Here is a 22,038-nt window from a genome sequence, read left to right on the forward strand (position 1 = left end):
ATACAAAAATTATCCAGGCATGGTGGCGCATGCCTGTAATCCCAGCTACTCAGGAGGCTGAGGCAGGAGAATCGCTTGAACTCGGGAGGCAGAGGTTGCAGTGAGCCCAGATTGCACCACTGCACTCCAGCCTGGGTGATGGGGTGAGACTCTGTCTTAAAAACAAAAACAAAATCATAAACAAAAACGCTGAGTGAGGGTGTGTGAGCCTGTGCAGCAGCCGTCATTCCAATGCTGCCTTTTGGACAGCACTTGGACTCTTATGAAGATCCCCTTTGGAGGCAATGCTCATCTCTTTTTTTTTCCTTTTTCTTTTTTTTGGCAGGGGGAATCAAAAAACAAAATCCCAAGGAAGGAATTTAGAAAAAACAAGTATATTGCTCCCTCAGCAGGTCGAACACTTCTGGTGGGGACCTGGACTTTGTTTTCAAGCCAGGAAGGAAGACAACAGCCTGGTGCCCAGGCAATGTGGGAGCTGCAGGAGAAGGCCCAGTTCCCAGCCCCCGGGATTCCCCGGGCACGGAAGACAGCTGCATCAGGCCCAGCGACAGGAAGGACTGCTTAGTTCTGGTTCCTGTCAGGCCCCTGCTCACCTTGGGTGGCCTCTCGACTGCCCTCTCCAACCTCAGAGACCTGCCCTGGCCTTGGGGTCGGTGCCCACAGGTGGGCTGTGGCTCCTGCTCAGGGGGCGCAGACACTTGAACCTGAGGGAGGAGCATGCAATGGAGGCAAGAGAACCACAGGGAGAGGGACCACAGGAGAGGGACCCCAGGGAGAGGGAAGTTGGGTGCCGAGGGGAGGCAAAGGGAGGAGAGGGTGGGAGGGAAGAGCACCGTGGGGGCGGTGTGGATGAGCACGTGGGCCTGTCTCCTCCAGCCAGACAGCAGTGGAGTGGGAGTGCACGTGTGTGCATCTAAGGCATGCCCACGACTGCTGGCCTGTGAGCTCTGTGAGACTGCAGGTGTGTCTGCCATGCTCCCTGATGTGGCCCCAGCACCTGGTGGGGCACCCGGCACAGAGAAAGAGCTAATAAATCCATACATGATAGACCTAGAAGTGAATGAATGAGCAAGGCGGTGTATAGGAAGAGAGCTGCAGCCCGCTGGGAAAGAATGCGTGGGATCTATTCATTCAGCAGGTCTACAGGAAAAGCCCTGCCCCCAAGTCCCAGGCCGGCCACTTACTGGGATGACCCTGGGGTAATCACTGCAGCCTCGTGAGCTTCTGTCATGTGTAAAACCTGAGGTAGGACTACCCACCCCAGGGGGATGAAGGGGCTAAATGAGATGTCCACGGAGGCATTTTGTAGGTGTGCTGTACTCTACAGTCAGGAGGACTGGGCTTCCACACCGCTCCCATGGTTCGGATCAAGACAATGGGCGCAGGCCACAAGAGGCCGATTTCCGTTCAGGATCAGAAAGCATTATTGGAACAGGCCACACTTGTGAGGAAAGTCCCTGCCTCAGAAAGATTCCGAAAAGCTGGATAGTCATTGGAAGAACAATTACAACTGCAAGATGGTCAAACACTGAACACCGCTATGCCTCACAACCATACAGATAATGGCCAAATAGATGGGGCTCTGGGCATTTCTGAGAGCATCTGCCTGGTGGCACCCTGTCCTAATGGACCACGCCCTCCAGTCTCCAAGTGGTTCTTTAGCGCTCACATCCTAACACCTCCTATGCTACAGGTTCTTCTAGCCCCAGGTTCCCAACCAGGTCAAGGCCACAGATGCCAGCCCCAACTCCATCTCCTACATGTGTCACAGGAAACTTTCTTATAGTGCTATTTATTGTGTACTGCGGGGGTGGGGGGCATGTCATAAAAGAAATGTCCTCCCTTTTTTATTCATTTCCTTCTAAAAAGCATCCAAGTCTCAGTTGCTAGCATGTGACTTACAGAAGCTCTCACAGGAACAAGACAAGACTGTACTGCTACCATGACACTCACAGCCTCCCTGACTGGTTTCTGCCGTTGATTCTGCCTGAAATGCTCTTCAAATGCACCTCGCGGCTCTGCCTCCACCCTAGAGCTCGCCTGACTGCCCACTTGCCCGTTAAGATTCGGCTTAGGCTTCACTCCTGCCAGAAAGGTCCTGCCAGGTGCTCTCAATAGCCGCCCCCTCCTGTGGTCTCACAAAACCCCAGCACCTCTGGGTCACTCTCTCCCTCCTACCTGGTTGTGACTGTCTTCCAAGCTCACTTAGAAGCCCTCTGAGGCCAGGAACTGTGCTGTTGCTTCTTTGTTTACCTGGGCCTAGCCCACTGCCTCATACACAGGAGAATGCAAAGAAATCATATGCTTAACGAATGAGTCGATGAATGAATGATGAATAAAGGGAGTCTAATCTAGTTTGAACAAATTCAGGTTTTGCAATGATCTCACCAGCATTCATTTATCTGAGATGTCAGGGGAGGGATCCCACCCTCATTTCACACACATCATGGGGTCAATGCTCTAACTTACTTGGCCTCTAGTTAGTGGGAAATTACAAGCTACTCTTCAAGCTTCTGACTAGGATCTGCCATGAAGGTGGAGTTCCCACTCCACTTGGGAACCTGTGGCGTATCACTATGGGGTAAGGTGTCTGAGAGGAGACCCATCAATCTCCATACTTCTCCACGGGCCCCTCTGCCTGGGAGGGTCTCCTGCTTCCCTTGGCGGACTCTGGCTTGGCCTTCTGGGTTTGGCGTTGTTGTCACCTCCTTCAGGAAGCATTCCTGGCTAAGGTGCCCCACTCTATAGCAGCTGGCGTGAAACCTCTCTAAGCACAGCATAACTTTGTCCTCTCAATCGACTCTGAGCTCCGAGAGCACCGCCTGGAGCTGGCACGGTGCCTGGCACACAGAGCTGAAATGGCACACCCTAGTGTTCCCAGTGTCGACTCCCCAGGCTCTCCATCAGGACACAGCCCTCTCCCACATGGATATGGGACCATGGAAACCTTTTTCTAGCAGCAACTTTTGCCTCCCACACAGAAGGGAACACCTAGCTCATCAGACTCACCTTTCCTTACTGGAAAAGTCCACTCCCAGCAAGATATTCTCCTCGGTGTCCTGGCGCCCGCTGCTGTACACCACTACCATGTACCGGACCCGGTCCGCCCAGGCGCTCTCCAGGCGCACAGCCTGGAACAGGGCAGACATGCTCTCACTGGCCTGCCTTTGGAGGTGGTGCCTCCCTCCCATCTCCAACGCAAGGTCAACACTTTCAGTGTTCTACCTTTCCCTCCGGGAGTTAAAAATGAAGAGAAAATTCTTGGCTGGGCCCGGTGGCTCAGGCCTGTAATCCCAGCACTTTGGGAGGTAAAGGTAGGCAGATCACTTGAGGTCAGGAGTTCGAGACCAGCCTGGCCAACATGGCAAAACCCCATCTCTACTAAAAATACAAACATTAGCTAGGCGTGATGGCGTGAGCCTGTAATCCCTGCTACTCAGGAGACTGAGGCACGAGAATCTCTTGAACCTGGGAGGCGGAGGTTGCAGTGAGCTAAGATCATACCACCACACTCCAGCCAGGGCGACAAGAGTGAGATTCCGTCTCAAACAACAACAAAAACAACAACAACAACAACAAAAAAAACACACAAAGAGGAAGTTCTTGACAGCAGGAACCAGGCCTCGTTTCTCTCTGTAGCACCAGGGACGCTACCTGGCTCAGAGGAGACACCCAAAATGCAAGAAATCAGCGAACACATGAAATCCAAAGTTAGTTCTTATTTAGCTTATTTAACTGCCGTGGAGACCTGTTTCATCCCTCCTCCGGCCTCTCTGGGGTACTAAGGAGTCAACCTGGCTTTGGCTTTAGTGAACAATTTGAGGAGAATTTGTTGTAATGTAAAAGCTTTTCCCCCTATCATTCATGAATGGTTCCCCACCAAGTTTCACAATTAAAAATTAAAACGTGCTGGCTGGGCACGGTGGTTTACACCTGTAACCCAAGGACTCTGGGAGGCGGAGACAGGAGAATCGTTTGAGGCCAGGAGTTCAAGACCAGCCTGGCAAAATAGCAAGACCCCACATCCACAAAATTTTTTAAAAAATTAGGCAGGGTGGTACACACTTGTAGTCCCAGCTACCCAGGAGGAGGAGGTGGGAGGATTGCTTGAACCCAGGAGTTTGAGGCTGTAGTGAGCTAGGATCATGCCACTGCACTCCAGCCTGGGCAACAGAGCAAGACTCTCATCTCACAAAAACTAAAAAAAAAAAAAAAAAAAAAATTTTAATTTGACATTCTCACCGCTTCTTACCAGCTTGATTCTGTCTTCACAACGCAGAAGGTTGATCATCACCTGAAGATGCTGAGGCAGGTCACCTGGTGGAGCAATAAAGAAAGGTTTAAAAGGTCTCCTACCTACTTTCTAGGAAACAAACCTCTGAAAGGCTGATTTTGAGGGCCTGGAAAAAGATTGAGAAGTTAAAATTTGTCTACCTATACCACAGGAGAATCACCACAAAAACTTCAAGTCTCTATTTCTCTTACACCACTCTGAATACTGTGTGATGCAGATGGGTGACATGGAACTTACTGTCATGTTGTTAAAAGTTGTTCTTATTTCCTGAAATACATACAATATAGGTTTCCAAATACAAAATGTGGAAAATACAGGAGAGCCTAGAGAAAACTGTTATTTCATCCAAGGCAATGTTACTCGGCAGGTTGGGGTGCCTAGAAATGACAGCTGTGGCTGGAAGTAAGGCATTTGCTAGGAGTTCATCATTAGAGAAAAAGGACAGAGCATCATGTTTCCTCTTCAAACAACTTCTTCTTCCTTTTTTTTATTTATTTATTTATTTTTGAGACAGAGTCTTTCACTGTCGCCCAGGCTGGAGTGCCGTGGTGCAATCTTGGCTCACTGCAACCTCTGCCTCCTGGATTCAAGCAATTCTTCTGCCTCAGCCTCCCAAGTAGCTGGGATTACAGGCGCCCATCACCATACCCAGCTAATTTTTGTATTTATAGTAGAGACAGGGTTTCACCATGTCGGCCAGGCTGGTCTTGAACTCCTGACCTCAAGTGATCTGCACGCCTCAGCCTCCCAAAGTGCTGGGATTATAGGCATGAACTACCCCACCCTGGGCCCCATTTCAAATTTCTGCATTTTCCACTGGAGGCAGATATTATTCCCATAACCAGGAGGGGAAATGTTTAAGTGACTCTACAGACAGCAGCTGTATGCTGGTTGCCCAGAGAAATAATTTGAATAGACAACAACCTGTCATTTTCTCTTTTCTTGCTAAAAATTATGTACTCTTTTTTCTTCACTATGTAAAACAGGCAGTAATCCAGGGGTGGCTTCTGAACTTCTCTGAGCTGCCCCAGGGTTCAGGAGGTGTCCCTGGAGTGCAGTGAGGAAAGTCTCTTACTGGCCATGAGTCTCGCGCGAAGCAGGAGACCCTGTCAGAAGGGCACACTTTCACAGAGGGGAAAATTGTAAGGGAGGTGCATAATTAATTAAAGTAGCAGATGTGACTCCAAGGTTGCTTTTTTCTCTAGCTTATACATTTTTCTTTATATCTGAAAGGATTTCTTTCTGAAGAAAGGTTCATCTATAAAGATGCTAATATCAGCCTGGTGTGGTGGCTCACACCTGTAATCCCAGTGCTTTGGGAGGCCAAGGCTGGACTTGAGGCCAGGCATTCAAGATCAGCCTGGGCAACATGGCAAGACCCCATCTTTACAGAAAAGTAAAAAATCAGCTGGGCTTTCTGGTTCGTTCACATCAGTAGTTGGTCCCAGCTACCTGGGAGGCCAAGGCAGGAGGATCGCTGGAGCCCAGGAGTGTGAGACCACCCTGGGCAACATGATGAGACCCTGTCTCTACAAAGGAAAAAAAAAATTACCCTATACATCACAATTATAACCCTAAAAGGATCAGTAATGCTTACACACTCAAATGCTCCAAAAGAAAACACTATGTTCCTTTTGCAAAAGCATCTTTTTCATTTTAAGGGACAATGACAGATGATGTCCAAATTGCACTTCCTGCCTCAGAGAGGAACTGGGTCATTAGAAATTTGTGCCTCTAGTCAGGAGGGTAGATCTCATGTTAAGCGTTTTTTTTTTTTTTCCAATAGAGATAGGGTTTTGCCATGTTGCCCAGGCTGGTCTCAAACTCCCGGGCTCAAATGATCCTCCCACTTCAGCCTCCCAAAGTGCTGGGATTATAGGCATGAGCTACCAAACCCGGCCCAATTAAGCATTCTTTCCACAATAAATAAAACTTAAAAAAGAAAAGAACCATGCCCCTCTTATCTGTCCTCTCCAGTTATACAATTCCACAGTGTGTAACACCCTATGTTGGCCCTGCTTCCTATGATGAGTGATTTGGAGATAAGGGTTCACATTAAAAAAAGCCATAGAGCTCCCCACCCCCTTCCTCCACCCATCATGTCACCAACGCAACACAGCGACCATGAGAGGTTCTTCACCTGCCTGGCACCCCCCCATCCACCCGAGTCACAGAACTGCGCTGGGGAAAGCAAAAACAAACCCCTGTCTGATAAATGCCTAAATGAAAGGGACATTTTCCACACAGATAAACTTCTTTCAGTGGGATTGTTTGCTGAGATATGGAATTGCTGACAGACAGAAATCCAAACCCCAGTCTGATATCCACACACAAAAAAATCAGAGAATACAAGCCCTAGAAAGGGTCTCAAATTGACCGGACTGGCTGAAACAAACTGAACTACTTTTCCACGGACAGAATTAACCCTCAATTGTACTCAGCTCTGCACGGTGGTTACTGGGGGGACTCTGGTACATTCATGAGACTTGATGGTAATGGTAATCTAGGGAAAAAAAGGAACTAATGTAAGTCTAGTCTGTGCCTGTCCCAAGGTCATTTACAGACCAACTGTGGACAGCTGGTGGCCCCTCTGCCTTCTGACCTCATCGTCCACTCCAGACCTCAGGGCATAAGAGTCAGCCAGCCGGTGGCTTGCATCCTACCCTTCTAGTCTTTGGATTATAGGAAGGATGTATATGACACTTAGTGACTAGAGCTTGAGCATTTGCTTTGTTGTATGTGTTACAGTTAAAACATGAACAACAGCCACATTTCTCAGAGGGCAGAATAATTAGCAAATTCAAGAATGAAGAATCTGGCTGAGTATGGAGCCTCAAACCTATAATCCCAATGCTTTGAGAGGCTGAGGTGGGGGGATGGCTTGAGGCAAGGAGTTGGAGACCAGCCTGAGCAACATAGTGAGACCTCACACACTCACACACACACACACACACACACACACAAAACTAGCTGGGTGTGGTGATGCGCATCCATGGTCCCAGCTACTCAGGAAGCTGAGGCTGGAAGATCACTTGAGCCCAGGAGGTTCAGGCTGCAGTGAACTATGGTCAGGCCACTACACACCAGCCTGGGTAAGGTAATGAGATCCGTCTCTAAAAAAACTTTTCATATAATTAAAAAAAAAAAAAAAGAATGAAGGGTCTGCTCATAGCTGTATCGTACTAGAAGTCATCATAATAACAATGAGAGTTACCCATATATATATACAGCGCCTACTAAAGGCAGGTATGTTACACGCATAACTCTAAATTTCCATATTGTCTGAGGTACCAGTATTTGATGCCCATTGTAAAGACTAGGAAACTGAGGCTTAGAAGTTGACCTATGACAGCTTAGTAAGTTGGAGAACTAGGATTGGAACACAGGTCTGCCTGGTTTCAAAACAAATACTATTCCCACAAACCACACTGCCTACTTATACAGGACAGTTATTTTCTTTGCTTAAAACAGACCTAAATATTATCAACATCAGTATGTGAAAATACTGACTGAGCCTTGGTGTTTGCTATAAATTGTATGGTGCAGAATTCTAACCTGAGCACTCAGATCTAAAATGAAGCTGAATGACTTGAGGTTAAACGAACACAACGATCACAGATAACAAGAAAACTGGCCACAGTGATGGGTTGGTTTCACCTGCTGCTGCTCTGAAAGGTAAAGGCCTTCTCAGCTCACAGACATGCAATCACGCACTGCCTCCCCAAGAAATGCCGAGATGCTGGCCATCTACGACAAAGATTCACCTACATGCAAGCATTTTTTTCTTTCTTTCTTTTTGAGATAGGGTCTTTTTTTTGTCACCCAGGCTGGAGTGCAGTGGCGCAATCATGGCTCACTGAGCAACACAGTGAGACCTCATCTACACACAGACCCACAAAAAACTAGCTGGGTGTGGTGACGCGTCAGCCTCGACCTCCTGGGCTCAAGCAGTCCTCCCACCTTAGCTCCCCACCTTGCTGGGATTACAGGCACGCGCCACCATGCCCAGCTAATTTTTGTATTTTTTTGCAGAGATAGGGTTTCACTGTGTTGTTCAGGCTGGTCTGAACTCCTTGGCTCAAGTGAGATCTGCTCACCTTTGCCTCCCAAAGTGCTGGAATTACAGGCGAGAGCCACCGTGCCTGGCCATAAGTGTTTTTTGTTGTTATTGTTTTTAAGAAACAGAGCCTCTCTCTGTCACCCAGGCTGGAGGGCAGTGGCGTGATCCTAGCTCATTGCAGCCTCAAACTCCTGGGCTCAAGCGATCCTCCCACTTCAGCCTCCCAAAGCACTGGGATTACAGGTGTGAGACACCATGCAGGACCATGCAAGCGTTTCTTTTTTTCTTTTTTTTTGAGACGGAGTCTCGCTCTGTCACCCAGGCTGGAGTGCAGTGGCACAATCTCGGTTCACTGCAAGCTCCGCCTCCCAGGTCCACGCCATTCTCCTGTCTCAGTCTCCTGAGTAGCTGGGACTACAGGTGCCCACCACCGCACCCGGCTAATTTTTTTGTATTTTTATTAGAGACAGGGTTTCACTGTGTTAGCCAGGATGGTCTTGATCTCCTGACCTCGTGATCCGCCTGCCTTGGCCTCCCAAAGTGCTGGGATTACAGGCATGAGCCACCGTGCCCGGCCTGCATTTCTTGAATTCCTCTTTCTAACTGCCTTCAGTTCTGAGTCAAGTCTCCTAAGAAAACCAGTCTTATTACTTAGTAAGCATTTCTTATTTAAACTCAGTTTGATCCTCACTCTATTACTTCTGTCCACTTCCTAAAAACAAACGATTACAGAATCAAGACTTCCTACTACAGTGTCTATCTCAGAGTTGGAGCCAAAGGCCCTTCAAGAAATCCTCCAAATGAGTGTTTTTTAAATGCTTGGAGAAATCCATCCCAAGATTAGGTATACAGCACTACAGATGGTTATTTTCAAGTGGACGACATCTGGTTATAATTCATTTTGGCGCATTTGTTAAAAAGTCACTTACAGCCTGCAGTTAACTGATAAACTACAGAGAGGAAATCTTTGCATCCCAGCAGGATGCAGATGACCTTACTCCTGACGCAGACAGACATGACATAAAAGGTTGGAAAATGTGCGTGGCGTGCTCAAGAAAGAGCATCTGAGCCTCTGCCTGCACTGGTCATTGCAAACCTGTGTTCTCCACTATTTCTAAGGCCTGCAAACTCAGCAATATCACAATGGAAGTTTCCTCTGCTGTCCAGAAAAGCAGCTCCAATGTTAAGAGTATCAACTTAGAGCCCTCACCTGCATGCTTGTGGGGGTGCTGAAGACTCCGCTGGCCTTGAGGGCTGCTTCCCTGTTGTAAGAAGAGGGCTGCGCCTTTCACCATGAAAAAGCTCTCGCTTAAGCTGGGAAGGATAAGACCAAAGCACAGTTAGACTGGAATTCAGACAGGAAAATGGACAAAGAATTACTGCAGGGGAAAAAGCTTTAGCATGGACAAATGGCATGTAAATTGCAAATAGGATGAAACTGCTTTTATAATTCCACGTAGTACTCTTCTCAAACCTTGCTTTTGCTAAAAGCTTAGAGCTGGAGAATTTTCGTGACAAAACAATGCTTCTGTGACAACACCCAAAGTTCTCCGTAGGTTCCAGGGCCCCTTTCTGCAGAATACTGGACAGGGATCTCACTGTAATATAACATTTTCTTCTTTCTTCTTCTTCCTCTTTTTTTTTTTTTGAGACAGTTTCACTCTGTCATCCAGGCTGGAGTGCAGTGGTGTGATCTCAACTCACTGCAACCTCTGCCTCCTGGGTTCAAGCGATTCTCATGTCTCAGCCTCCCCAGCAGCTGAGATTACAGGTATGTGCCACCATGCCCAGTCAATTCTTGTATTATTAGTAGAGACAAGGTTTCACCATGTTGGCCAGGCTGGTCTCAAACTCCTGACCTCAAGCGATCTGCCTGCTTTGGCCTCCCAGAGTGCTGGGATTACAGGTGTGACCGCGCCCGGCCATAACATTTTCTAAGAATAGAGAACAATTCCCTGATTAGGAGAGGGCGGTCTACTTTGTGAATTCTCATGCTCTTGCTGTTGATCTCTGCTTCTAACTCTCTGGCTTTTCACAACTCCATTGTTTCTTGGTGACTTCCCTTTATGAAATACAAGATGAAATTACACTTTCACTAGTTGTTTGCATTTTAAGAAAAGTAGGGACAGGCAGGGTGGCCCAAGCCTGTAATCCCAGCACTTCGGGAGGCCAAGGCAGGTGGATCACTTGAGGTCAGGTGTTCGAGACCAGTCTGGCCAACATGGTAAAACCCAGTCTCTACTAAAAATGCAAAAATGAGCCAGGCATGGTGGCGCATACCTGTAATCCCAGCTACTCAGAAGGCTGAGGCACAAGAATCGCTTGCTTGAGTCCCGGAGGTGGAGGTTGTTGTGAGCCAAGATTGCACCACTGCACTCCAGCCTGAGCCACAGAGTGAGACCACGTCAAAAAAAAAAAAGGAGGGTGGCTACTGACTTGTGATTTAACTTAGTCAAGGCTGCCCTGTCCACTATGCTTGTGGAAAACCTCAAGTTGGCCCAATGAATTTCTCAGCAGAATGAATCTTTGGTCTTTGTTATTTTAGCTAGCAATAACACATATCTAACCTATAACTTTAAAAATTACAATTAAAAAATTTTTATTTGGGAGGCTGAGGTGGGAGGATCATTGGAGCCCAGGAGTTCGAGACCAGCCTGGGCAACGTTGTGAGACCCTGTCGTACATCAAAAGTTTTTATTTTTAATTTCACTTTGATGACTTGGCTGCCAAGGCTGGCTTTTGCAAAAAATAAGACATAAAAAAAGAATGTCTCAGCTATGAATTACTATCAACTGTTCAAAAATACCATCAACTCTCAAAATTATGCATAAAATACACCAAAATTATTAACATCGTCTTTGCAGGAGGTGGGGGAGGAGGAGGAATAGATTATCTTCTATTTACTATTTTCCAAATGTTCTACATTAAACATATATTAACCTTTAAAAACATCTATTTTTGTTTGATTCTCAAAATAATATAAAACACATACTATGTAATTTAAAAGGAACATTCTAATCTTAATAATTTTGTAAAAGGAGGTCACAGTTCAAATTGTAGGCAACTATAAAAACTTCTCTCTTGAGCAACCAATGAACATATACATGATTTGAAGGAAAAATCCCTACAAAAAGGCAGTCTTCTAATTAAAGAGAACCTTGAAATTAAGTAAATCAATTCCTGACAGAAAGACGAAGATGTTTTCTGTAATATAAGAAAGCAAGATCACCTTTGCCCCAGACATCTAATGTTAGTAGTTAAACGTTTGAATTCTGGAATAAAAAACTCAGCAAAGTCTGGAGTATGACTCTGGGTGCCAAGAAAATGCCACATGAACTAGCATTTCCAATCAGCAGCTCCTGAAATCAGGAAGACGGTTATGTCCTATGATATGAGTCCACAATAAAATTTGTTAGTTTTTCTGGCTAAATGCTCATGCTAAAAATAGTGACTGCTCAAATATTAAATAAGAAAACTTAGTTCTTTCTGCCTTCTTGTTCAGTCCTTTGAATTCCAGGCAATTGGCTTTCGGTATCTTGTGACACCAACACTTGACATCTGACAGTATTTCGTCCGCTACTGCAGACGCACTGCCGAGTCATCCTTTCCACCCTCTCACAGTCGTATATTTGTGCTGCAAGGTTCAAGTGTTGACGAGCCCAGGATTATAAATAATGAAAGAAACGAGAAGTAGCCTTTCTTTGCTGTCTCACCCTCACTCACAGGAAGCAAAAAGCTCCTTAGCATCCATCTGGACAATCTCATTTCACAGGCTGCAGAATCACCTAACCCTTTCCACCCGCAAAGCTTGTCACTCTCTCCTTCCTTAGAATCTCACAGCTCAGTATGTTTTCAGAACTGTTCTTAGACACAGATCACTTACTATTTATTCTCGTCAAAATCTGAAAGAGCTATGCGACAGGTTCCAAACTCATGAAACCTAAAACAACCGTCAGTTCATCGAAGCAGCTGGGAAAATCTTTTCGAAACAACATCAACTGCTTTTGTTCATAAGATAAAAAAAAAAAAAAAAAAATTCACACTGACCAGAAACCCAAGCACGCTGGAAACAGCCAACCATTAACGATGACCTTTGCCTTGGAAACCACAGGCAAAAGTTCCCCTTGGTTTCCCTTGTATTTCCTCTGGAAAAAAAGGAACAATCCAACAGACTAGGCTGGTTTCACTCTGATCACTTACAAGGCCAGCTGTTCCTCCTCCATGTTCCTACACTGATAAGAATCAGGGCCTCCTGCTCTACCCATGAAGTCGGGACAGCATTGACTGGGGCCCTGGAACACTCTGCCTCTGTTCCCCCACGACAAACAAGTAACGGGCGTTTACTGTAAAAAGCAAGACTGGAAGCTGCAGGGAAGCCCAAGCAGCAGCGCCTTATCCTGAGGCTGTGAGATCACCCTGCGTCCTGCAAATACAGTAAGGGGATACAGCCAGAGGAAACCACGCGACATGACTCTTGGGGCGGGGGGTGGGGTGGGAGGCCGCAGAGCGTGGTCAGTCACAGGATTTAGGAAAACAAGATGCAGAAAGTCTCTGTGACCCGGCTTCCCGGCTTCTCTTCTGAGCTCACTCTGGGCCCAGAGCCTCACGCGCCCTCTGCGCGGCTGATCTGAATACTATATCTGACGGCCACAGCTTCTGACGCCGAGAGGCACAGGCTCCTGATTCATCAGACTCTCAAAGTGCCCCACTGGGGAAGTCCATGAAGAAATCCACATTGGTGATGGCATGCTCAACTTTACCAGGTGCCCAGGGCCAGGAAGCCCAAACCCACAAGCCATCCATCCCAGCCACGCAGAAATCAACCCTTCTCACAGAAGATCTGAGTGTCCTAAAAGGAGTGACCAAAGTTACAAAAGGTCAGACGCAGACAGACAAAACGGAAATGTTCTCCTCCACCGCTGTATGAGGGATAAAAAAAAGCCACTGCCCTCTCTACCCGCCAACCAGAACGCTTTTATCTCCACCACACAGATCTGTTCTCGGACACTGATTACTGCCATTCTGGAAGCTTCATAAGATTAAAGTTTCTCCAAAGCAGACAAAGACAGACAAAAACCTCAATCAATGCTCCTCAAAAAACCCCAGGCCCCCAGAATATAAACAGCCAGTGTCATCCAGAAACTAAGCCATGGCAGGAAAACAGAAATCAGGGTGGTCATACGTACTAATTTGAGCTGGAAACCTCTGGACAGCAGAAGTAGTGGGTTGGCTGAAGGAAGATGCAGAAGTCAGTAAAATAAAAGAGGTTTGTGGCTGCAGTGCTCACATCTCTAACGCCCCCTACAACTGCCCTCGGAGCTCCGGCCATCTGCTCCCTACGGAGATCAGGAAAAGCGGGGAGGCTGCCGAGTGCTTCCACAAGGGCTGGGGAGCCGACTCCTCCTCGGAGTCCTACCGAAGAGCAAATGGCTCTTGTGGAACTCTTGTCTTCCTCTGATATTTTGGCTGAAAAAGGCCCTTGTCCCAGCACATCCTGATGAAAGAGGGCCATTCAGCAAAACAGCTGAGGTTCCTCTAATCACTGTACTCCTACGGGCTTTTCTGTAGGCCGGAGAAACAAGCGCCAGGGTGTGCATTCGACATTGTGAGGGCAAACAGCTGGCCCCCAAGGAACCAACCCCAAGCAACAAGACCCCCTTCCGATTCAAATCAACATTCTGAAGGATGACTCTTTCTTTCAAATCAGCATCCATTCACCCAACGGTGACGTGGGCAGCTGCCGCAGTCAGTTATTCTGTGTACTCAAAGCACTGTTACATCCTGAAAATTCTTCAGTCATGCTAACAGCTACCTGAGGGGACACGCCAGGTAGAGGGGACCACATGTACACCTATGAGGAGCGCTGGGATACACATGTAGCCCAGGGCAGGTCAGGCTGCAAAGGTCCTAAAGGGTGGAGGCGTGATCCCAAACCCTCCAGGCACAAGTCAACCAAGAGCTGTGTTTTTAGCGCTTCTTTCAGCAAGAGAAATAAATTCAGGATGTGAATAACCATGATGCAGGAGGGAATGGAGTAAGTACCCTAAGAAAGGGGCTTGGCTAGGGTTTACAAGAAAGGGGCTTGGCTAGGGAGCATTTAACTGGTGACTTCCGGAACAATTCCTGAAGGAAGTAGCACTGAGTATGGGCTTCTCTTTCCTCAGCTCACAAGTGACCAAGCGATCCTCCCTATGGATTAAATGAAACACACATTACCATGATTCTGGTTTTGCAGGTAAGAAAACCCTAGCTTGCCTAGGAGCACATATCTCTACAAGATGGGGCTGGACTCACATCTATCTGCCCCACACCCACCTGCTTAACCCCTGGAATGCTGTTCTCATCCAGGGTGAAAATCAGAGCCATTATGCCGCGGTCACCTCCGCTCCCGCCTGCCCAGGTGCCTAACGGCAAAGCCACTAAAGCACTCAGAGAAGTCAGAATGTGGATCATATCTCCCGTCCTTCTTCCCAGCATGTGAATGCATCATGCGTGGGAAAGAGAGAGAAGGAACCATTCAAGCAAATAGAACTTCAGGAAGACAAGACTGTGCTGGGGTTCTTCCACCTCCCCAAGTAGAAATCAGAAGGGCAGGGACCCACAGCCTTATCCTACCCACCACCGCCATCACAGCTGGGGGACAGGACACATCCTTCGGCCCATCTGCACTGCAGAGAGGCTTGGGAGTTCTGTAAACCACACAGCCACGCTGACCAAGAAGTCGCTTTGAAGGTAGGTTTCTCATCAACAGGACTATTGTTTACCGAGCATCTCCCACGTGGCCAAGGCTGTAGGAGGTACTTAGCTATGCCACGTCATCGAACTCTGGCAGTTCTGCAGGGTAAGGTATTTTCTCCATATGACAAATGAAGGAAGCCCATCAATGATTCCAAAATAGAATCTCCAGGGATAGCATGGACAACGCCCATGGTGACTGCTGCACTTCAAGGTTTAAGAAAAGTAAAAACTGGGGGCGGGTGGGGGGAGGCGGCGGTGGTGGTGCATGCCTGTAATCCTAGCACTTTGGGGAGGCTGAGATGAGCGGATCATTTGAGGTCAGGAGTTCGAGACCAGCATGGTCAACATGGCGAAACCCTGTCTCTACTAAAAATACAAAAATTAGCCAGGTGTGGTGGTGCATGCCTGTAATCCCAGCTACTCAGGAGGCTGAGGCAGAGAATCACTTGAATCCGGGAGGCGGAGGTTGCAGTGAGTCGAGATCACACCACTGTACTCCAGCCTGGGTGATAAAGTGAGACATTGTCTTGGGCGAGGGGCAACAAAGGTAAAAACAATGGTCTGGGAATTCATATTTCTGGGTTCCAATTTACATTCTACCATATATAATCTGATTAACCCCTGGAATTAACCCCTGGAATTCCCTTACAGGGTTCTGTTCCTTCAAACAGCCAAACATTTGCAGAGCGTGGAGCACTGCCAAGCCACCCCAAGCACTGATAAGGGCAAAGATAGCCATCCTCTTTAAGGAATGGGTATATGTACTAGTGATCTGGGTGTCTGCCCTGCTGCATAGAAACAACATTTCTTGAAGAACAAAAATAGTAGGTATAGAAACATCACAGTATAGAATATCACCCAAATGCCCCCGAATTCCAACTCTGGTCATTCACTGAAACAACCTATCAAACTTCTAAAACACATTCATGCCCAGGTCCAGCCTCAGCAGAGTCTAATTCGGAAGGGCTGTGATGAGTCCTGGGCATCCAGTTTTTAAAAGTTCCAGGGAGCTGGGCATGGTGGCTCACAGCACTTTGAGAGGTCGAAATGGGAGAATCAGTTGAGCCCTGGAGTTGAAGATTAACCTGGGCAACATAACAAGATCCCGTCTCTACAAAAAATAAAAATAAAATTAGCTAGGTGTGGTGGTGTGTGCCTGTAGTCCCAGCTGCTCAGGAGGCTGAGGTGAGAGAATCACTTAAGCCTGGTGAGGTCAAGGCTACAGCGAGCTGTGACCACGCCACTGCACTCAAGACTGGGAGACAAACCTTGTCTCCAAAAAGTTCCAGGGGGTGCTTTTGATGCACAGCCAAGCTTTAAAAACCTCAGAATCAAATAACATCATGGCCAGGCATGGTGGCTCATGCCTGTAATCCTGGCACTTTGGGAGGCCAAGGTGAGTGGATCACTTGAGGTCAGTTCAAGACCAGCCTGGAAAACATGGTGAAACTCGGTCTCTACTAAAAATACAAAAATTAGCCAGGCATGGTGGTGCGTGCCTGTAGTCCCAGCTTCTTGGGAAGCTGAGGCATGAGAATCACTCGTACCCCGGAGGTCGAGGCTGCACTGAGCGCAGATTGTGATCCTGGAGTTTCCACTGCACTCCAGCCTGGGTGACAGAGTGAGACTATCTCAAAAACAAACACACACACACACACACACACACACAAACAAATAACATCAGAAGACACAGAGAAAACAGGCCTCTCCATGAGTTTCATAAAGGTGCCTCTCACATAGGCACACATCAATGTTTTCTGCTGGTAAAAGGTAACATCAACAAAAAGGCATGGTGCTCTCAGAAGGTGGGTGACATGATTAGGTGCAATAAAGGGAGGTTGTGCTAGGGTCAGAAACAAAATAATACTCTCTTTGGAAGCAGTAAAAGAGACGCTAGTCTTCTACTACACACTTTCAGAGACCTGAATGTTCTTGCCCTCTAAGGGAGACGCTGCATCATGACAATACGAAATGACAGTGATAACACAAACAGATCAGACCTGTGTTTTGTGAAACAGACATGGGGTCTCGCTATGTTGCCCAGGCTCGTCTCCAACTCCTGAGGTCAAGCGATTGTTCCGCCTTGGCCTTCCAAAGTGCTGGAGTGACAGCCATGAGCCACTGAGCCAAGCCTCAGATCAGACCTTTGACAAATTCTGCTGTGGACAAAGCGTTCTGGTGAACGTCAACTCATGTGATCTTCACAAAATCGTGTGGAAGACCAGACAGGCATTATTACACTAATTTATGCCTAAGGAAACAGGGAATTACTTAAATAGTACAAATTTAGGATTTCTGATGCTGTATCTCAAAAAAAAGTAGAGAATATGAGCCTGAAGAAGAGGCCCTGTAAAGGGTCCCAGATTGATGGGACACGCTGAGACAAATGGAATCGCTTTTCCCTGGATAGAACTAACCCTCAACGGTGACCCACTCTGCATGGTGATTACTGAGGGGACTGTCAATTGTCCAGACAACTTGATGGTAATTCTAGGAGAAAAAGGAACTAATGTAATGTTGTCAGCACAGAAAGATGGGTGCCAACGAGCATTCCAAAAGGGAGGCTCTGTTAATTCCTTTTTGATCAACAAGTATTTACTAAGTGTCTGTTGTGTCCGGTCAGTGCTAAGGCCTGGGAATTTAGAAGTGAAACACCCGGTTTCCGCCCACTCCACATCCAGTCTGGAGTGACACTAGAGGGCCAGACAGGCACAGGACAGTAACTTCGATATAAGGCAGCAAGTTCCATGGTGGAAGGATGCACTGGGGGCTGCAGATGCACGTACACACAGGGGTTCAGGGAGGCCTCTCTGGAAGAAATGAGGCCCGTGAGGCCCTGAAGGATCAGTAAACAGAGGGGCGTAAGGGGCAGAAGAGTAAGATGATTATGCCACATGTACCTTATTGTGAACCCAGGAGGATTTGGCCTCTGTCTTAAAAGGCCCCTCTATGGGTTCATAAACCTCAATTTATAAATTCTGCTTTGTACATCAGTTCCTTATAAGTTTGGTTAGCGTAAATTGGTTTCTCAGAACTTGATCATCACTGAGTGAACTCACAAATTCAAGTTTCAGAATGTGCAAACCTAAGAAACAAACCTCGTGCTTGTGGTTGAGCCATCGCACTGTCAACATCACAAATTCTCAGCACCTGAATGCCTGGTATACTAATACAATCAATACATATTGTTTTAAATAAGTAAATAATAGCTTTCTAGTTTACAGACAGTTTGTCCCTACATTTTTCCACTTAATTTTTACAATCCCATACCTCTGGTGAAACAATCCCAGCCTGGGCAACATGACAAAACCCTGTCTCTACAAAAAATAGCTGGGTGTGGCAGCGTGCACCTACAGTCGCAGGTATTTGGGAGGCTGAGGTGGGAAAATCACTAGAGCCCGGGAGGCAGAGGTTGCAGTGAGCCAAGATCGCAGCCTGGGTGACAGAGGGAGACCCCATTCCCCCCTCCACAAAAAAAAAGAAAAGAAAAATGAAACCACCAAGACTGGGAGAAGATAAATGACTTGTCTGTCATCATTTGGCTAACAAGAGGCAGAATGGGGCTGAGAAAGTTCGGTGCTCTTCCTGAAGAATCCATAGGTCAGAGAGCAGGACCATCTGACCTGCAGCAATAGCGGCAACGTGGAAAGCTGATCAACTGACCTCAAAACCACTCTCAGTGAGGCTCTGGATGGATTCAGAACCCCAGGCCTAGCAAAGTGAAGTTGATAAAGATGTAAAGGAGATCGAAAATTCACCATTTGAAGAGAGATCAGCTAAAGACTGCAAGTGGGATGGAAAATTATTTCCATGGTTCTCCCACAGGTTCTTCCCTCATTTGGAACTCGTGTTTAAAAGTCACAAAGACCCCAAGTTGGGCCAAGGTCTCGTTCTTCACTGTGCACTTTGCAGTGCAACATGGCAGGGCCTCATTCCAAACGTCACTCTTCAGAGCCTAAGAAAACAAGTAACTTTAGGGACACACCTGTCAACCGGAGTTCCCAAATTGTACCCCCCTAAACACATAATGCTGAGCATAGAAAAATTCCAGCTCTGCAGGGTGTTATACTTAGGGAAAGGGGTCACAGACAAGGAATGCTGGCAGGGCTCATTACAAATATCTTTGCTGCTGGAACATGTATTGTTTGGCTAGAAGGCGTAGGCTTCTCTCAGAGAGAAAGAATGTCCAAAAGTATTTCAGACAGTAAGAGACATTCTCTGAGCCAGCTACCCAACTCTCCTTCAAACCAACGGGTAGTGGCAAGCAGCTGAACCGACCAGCAAGCTCGCAAAAGCAAGCTTTCTTTTTTTTTTTCCCTAAGACAGACAGCAAGTGATGTGTCTTGGCTTGGTTTAGCAAATCTTAAGATAGTTCCCTCATGACCCCAAGAGCCCGCAGGCCCCACGGAAGCTAGAGCTAATGCATCTTCCTCCAAGCATCATCTGCTCCACCAGGATCTAAGCCCCTTCATGAGGGCAGAAGGTATAAAGGCTGCACTGTGCGGGAAATGCTATGGCAGCAAAGACAGCCGAGCACGCCAGAAATAACAGGCACATGAAGGAAATGTTTCTGAGACAGCTCAAAAATTCCGAGAAGAGATTATCCTGACTGTCCCAGGTTCTCAGCCCTGTCTTTGGTATGCAGCCCCATGCCACAGTCATTTGTCACCAAGTCCTAACTTTGTCAGAGGCCCCTCCTTCCAGGTCTCTCAGGCACCACCCCAGTTCTGCCCTCCTCACCCCCGTGAGCCAGGTGACATCCAAGCAGCCCCACGGGGCACCCGGCTCTGTGCTGCATACTCTGAATGTCCCTGAAGGCCAGGGCTGTTGAGGAGAACATTCGTGTGTGTTCTCTACCCATGCTGTCTAGTATGGGAGCCACTGGCCAGATGTGTCGACTGAACAGTTAAGATGCAGTAAGTGTGACCAAGAAACTGGGTTTGTCATTTTATTTCATTTTAATTAATTTAAATTTAAGTTTAATTAGCCACATGAGGCTATCAACTGTGGTATAGGAAAGCAGAGCTCCGGAAGCTTTTGGCCCGGTGAGAAGAATCAGGACAAGGGCCCCCCGGCCTCTCGCCCACCCTACGCAGCCCCTAACCACTGCTCTCATGACATTCTTTCCCCGCCCCAGAACTTTCGGCCATGTGACATCATCTACTGATTAGAGTCCAAACTTCTGTGCTAACTGTCTACGGCTGCCACAATTAGCCATTATATGTCATTAACCTAAATTTCATTCATCTGCTATGCCCTGGCCTTAGGGGCTGAGAATATAGTTAGAAAACAATACTTTAAAAGAACCCTCCTTGTATTACCTCTTACACTGTTTCTCCTGTTCTCCATGCTACACATTCTCTGTTCTATCCCCAGCTATAGCACTGTCCCCATAAAGCCTACTGTGGTTCTCAGCTCATGGTCTCCTTCCTCCCGTCTGCCTCTCCACATCATGCCTGTCTTCCAGTGTTCATGCCTTCTCCAGGAAGCTTTCTCTTGTGGCCCTCACTGCAAGCTATAGCTCCTCCCTTTCAACATCTTCTAGCACCTCCTCTTACTGTGCAGGTGAGGGCACTGAGGCTTGGGGTTAAGTCACTTGCTCAAGGTCACATACAGTCGGTCCTCTGTATCCGCAGGGGTTTCTCATTGGTGGATTCAACCAACTGCAGATAGAAAATACAGTATTCAAGGGATGCTGAATTCTTTGAATTAGAGGGTTCTGCGGGTGCTTAAGCATGCCTGGATTTTGTTATCCTCGGCAAAGGGGGTGATCCTGGAACCAATCCTCTTGGATACTGAGGGAAAGACCATCCTTAGTGATAGGAACTCAAGTTCCCTGATTTCCAAATCGTGTTCCCTGACCCACTTATTTACTAACTAGTGGTGACGCCATCTTCCTGCCAGTATATTTTAACTTCACAATGGGATGCAAGGGCCAGGATGCACATGCTTCTTAAATCTCCCTCTGTGCTTCACATACAGTAGACTGAAAGTAAGTGCTGGCAGATACACTGGCCAAGCTGTGCTCCTCTCTGAAGTCAGTATTCCAAGAGTAACTCACCCTGGTCATCTCTGCACCCTGGGCACACTGGGCACTCCCCACACACAGGTTGAACCTGGCAAATAAGACTCATGGCATCAGTGCCACACGCGAGTTAAAGCCACGGGGAGGTCAGGTCAGGTATTCCTGACAACTGAGTGCTTCAAACAACACAAGAGCAGCTAAGTTTCCCCACATCACCTTGAGCGTCTGGAGAGCTAGGGCTATGACTTCTCTGTCTCAGGACTCCTCTCAGTGCCCAGAGAACAGCGGACATCAATAAATGTAACACCAATAACACCTTCGTTGAGTGCTATGCTAAGCACATCAGGTATGTTAACTCATTTACTCCTCAGTGTCCATCTCTCAGTGTTTTATACATACGGAAATTGAGGCTCAATTAGCCGAGCGTGGTGTCGTGCTCCTGTAATCCCAGCTACTTGGGAGGCTGAGGCACAAGAATCGCTCGAACCCGGGAGGCGGAGGTTGCAGTGAGCCAAGATTGTGCCACAGCACTGCAACAGAGTGAGACTCTGTCTTAAAAAAAAAACAACAAAAAACTGAGGCTCGGGAAGGTTAAGTCACTTGCCCAAGTTCATGAGATCAAGGAGTAGGGAAGCAGGAAGAGGAAAGCAGGAGTGTAACTCTGAAACCTCTGCTGTTAGGCACTGGCTTTCCGCTGAACTGACACCTCTGGAAAACAGTGTCAAAAAAAGTCCACTTCTCTTCCCAACAATTCAGACCTAAAACCATTAGGCGGGGAAGGGCAGGGCAGGCTTCTGAGTTGGGAAGGGGGTGTGGGATCCCAAGCTGGGGTGTCTGTTGGCAGGCAGGGTGCAAAGGGCATCCGTGTAGGAAGGGGTTGCAAGGGAGACAGAGACTGCTCACAGGCAAGGACTGAAATAT

At 47.4% G+C, this 22,038-nt stretch overlaps 1 protein-coding gene across 2 annotated transcripts in view; it reads right to left on the reverse strand.

Annotated features, from left to right (window-relative positions):
• SSH1 (slingshot protein phosphatase 1) overlaps positions 1–22,038 on the reverse strand; it is a 70,182-nt gene that overhangs the window by 31,476 nt on the left and 16,668 nt on the right. The window contains exons 1-4 of one of the 2 annotated variants that reach the window (XM_011935913.1): positions 13,541–13,822; positions 9,565–9,668; positions 4,253–4,317; positions 3,010–3,131 (exon numbers count right to left, since the gene is read on the reverse strand). In XM_011935913.1, coding sequence (XP_011791303.1) covers positions 3,010–3,131; positions 4,253–4,317; positions 9,565–9,668; positions 13,541–13,683 — 434 coding nt within the window. In that variant the 5' untranslated portion in view covers positions 13,684–13,822. Of the gene's footprint in view, positions 1–3,009; positions 3,132–4,252; positions 4,318–9,564; positions 9,669–13,540; positions 13,823–22,038 lie in introns of those variants that run through there. The other variant, XM_011935922.1, reaches the window with a different exon arrangement.

This window comes from Colobus angolensis, unplaced genomic scaffold, assembly GCF_000951035.1.
Source record: "Colobus angolensis palliatus isolate OR3802 unplaced genomic scaffold, Cang.pa_1.0 Scaffold10, whole genome shotgun sequence".
Taxonomy (NCBI): Eukaryota; Metazoa; Chordata; class Mammalia; order Primates; family Cercopithecidae; genus Colobus; species Colobus angolensis.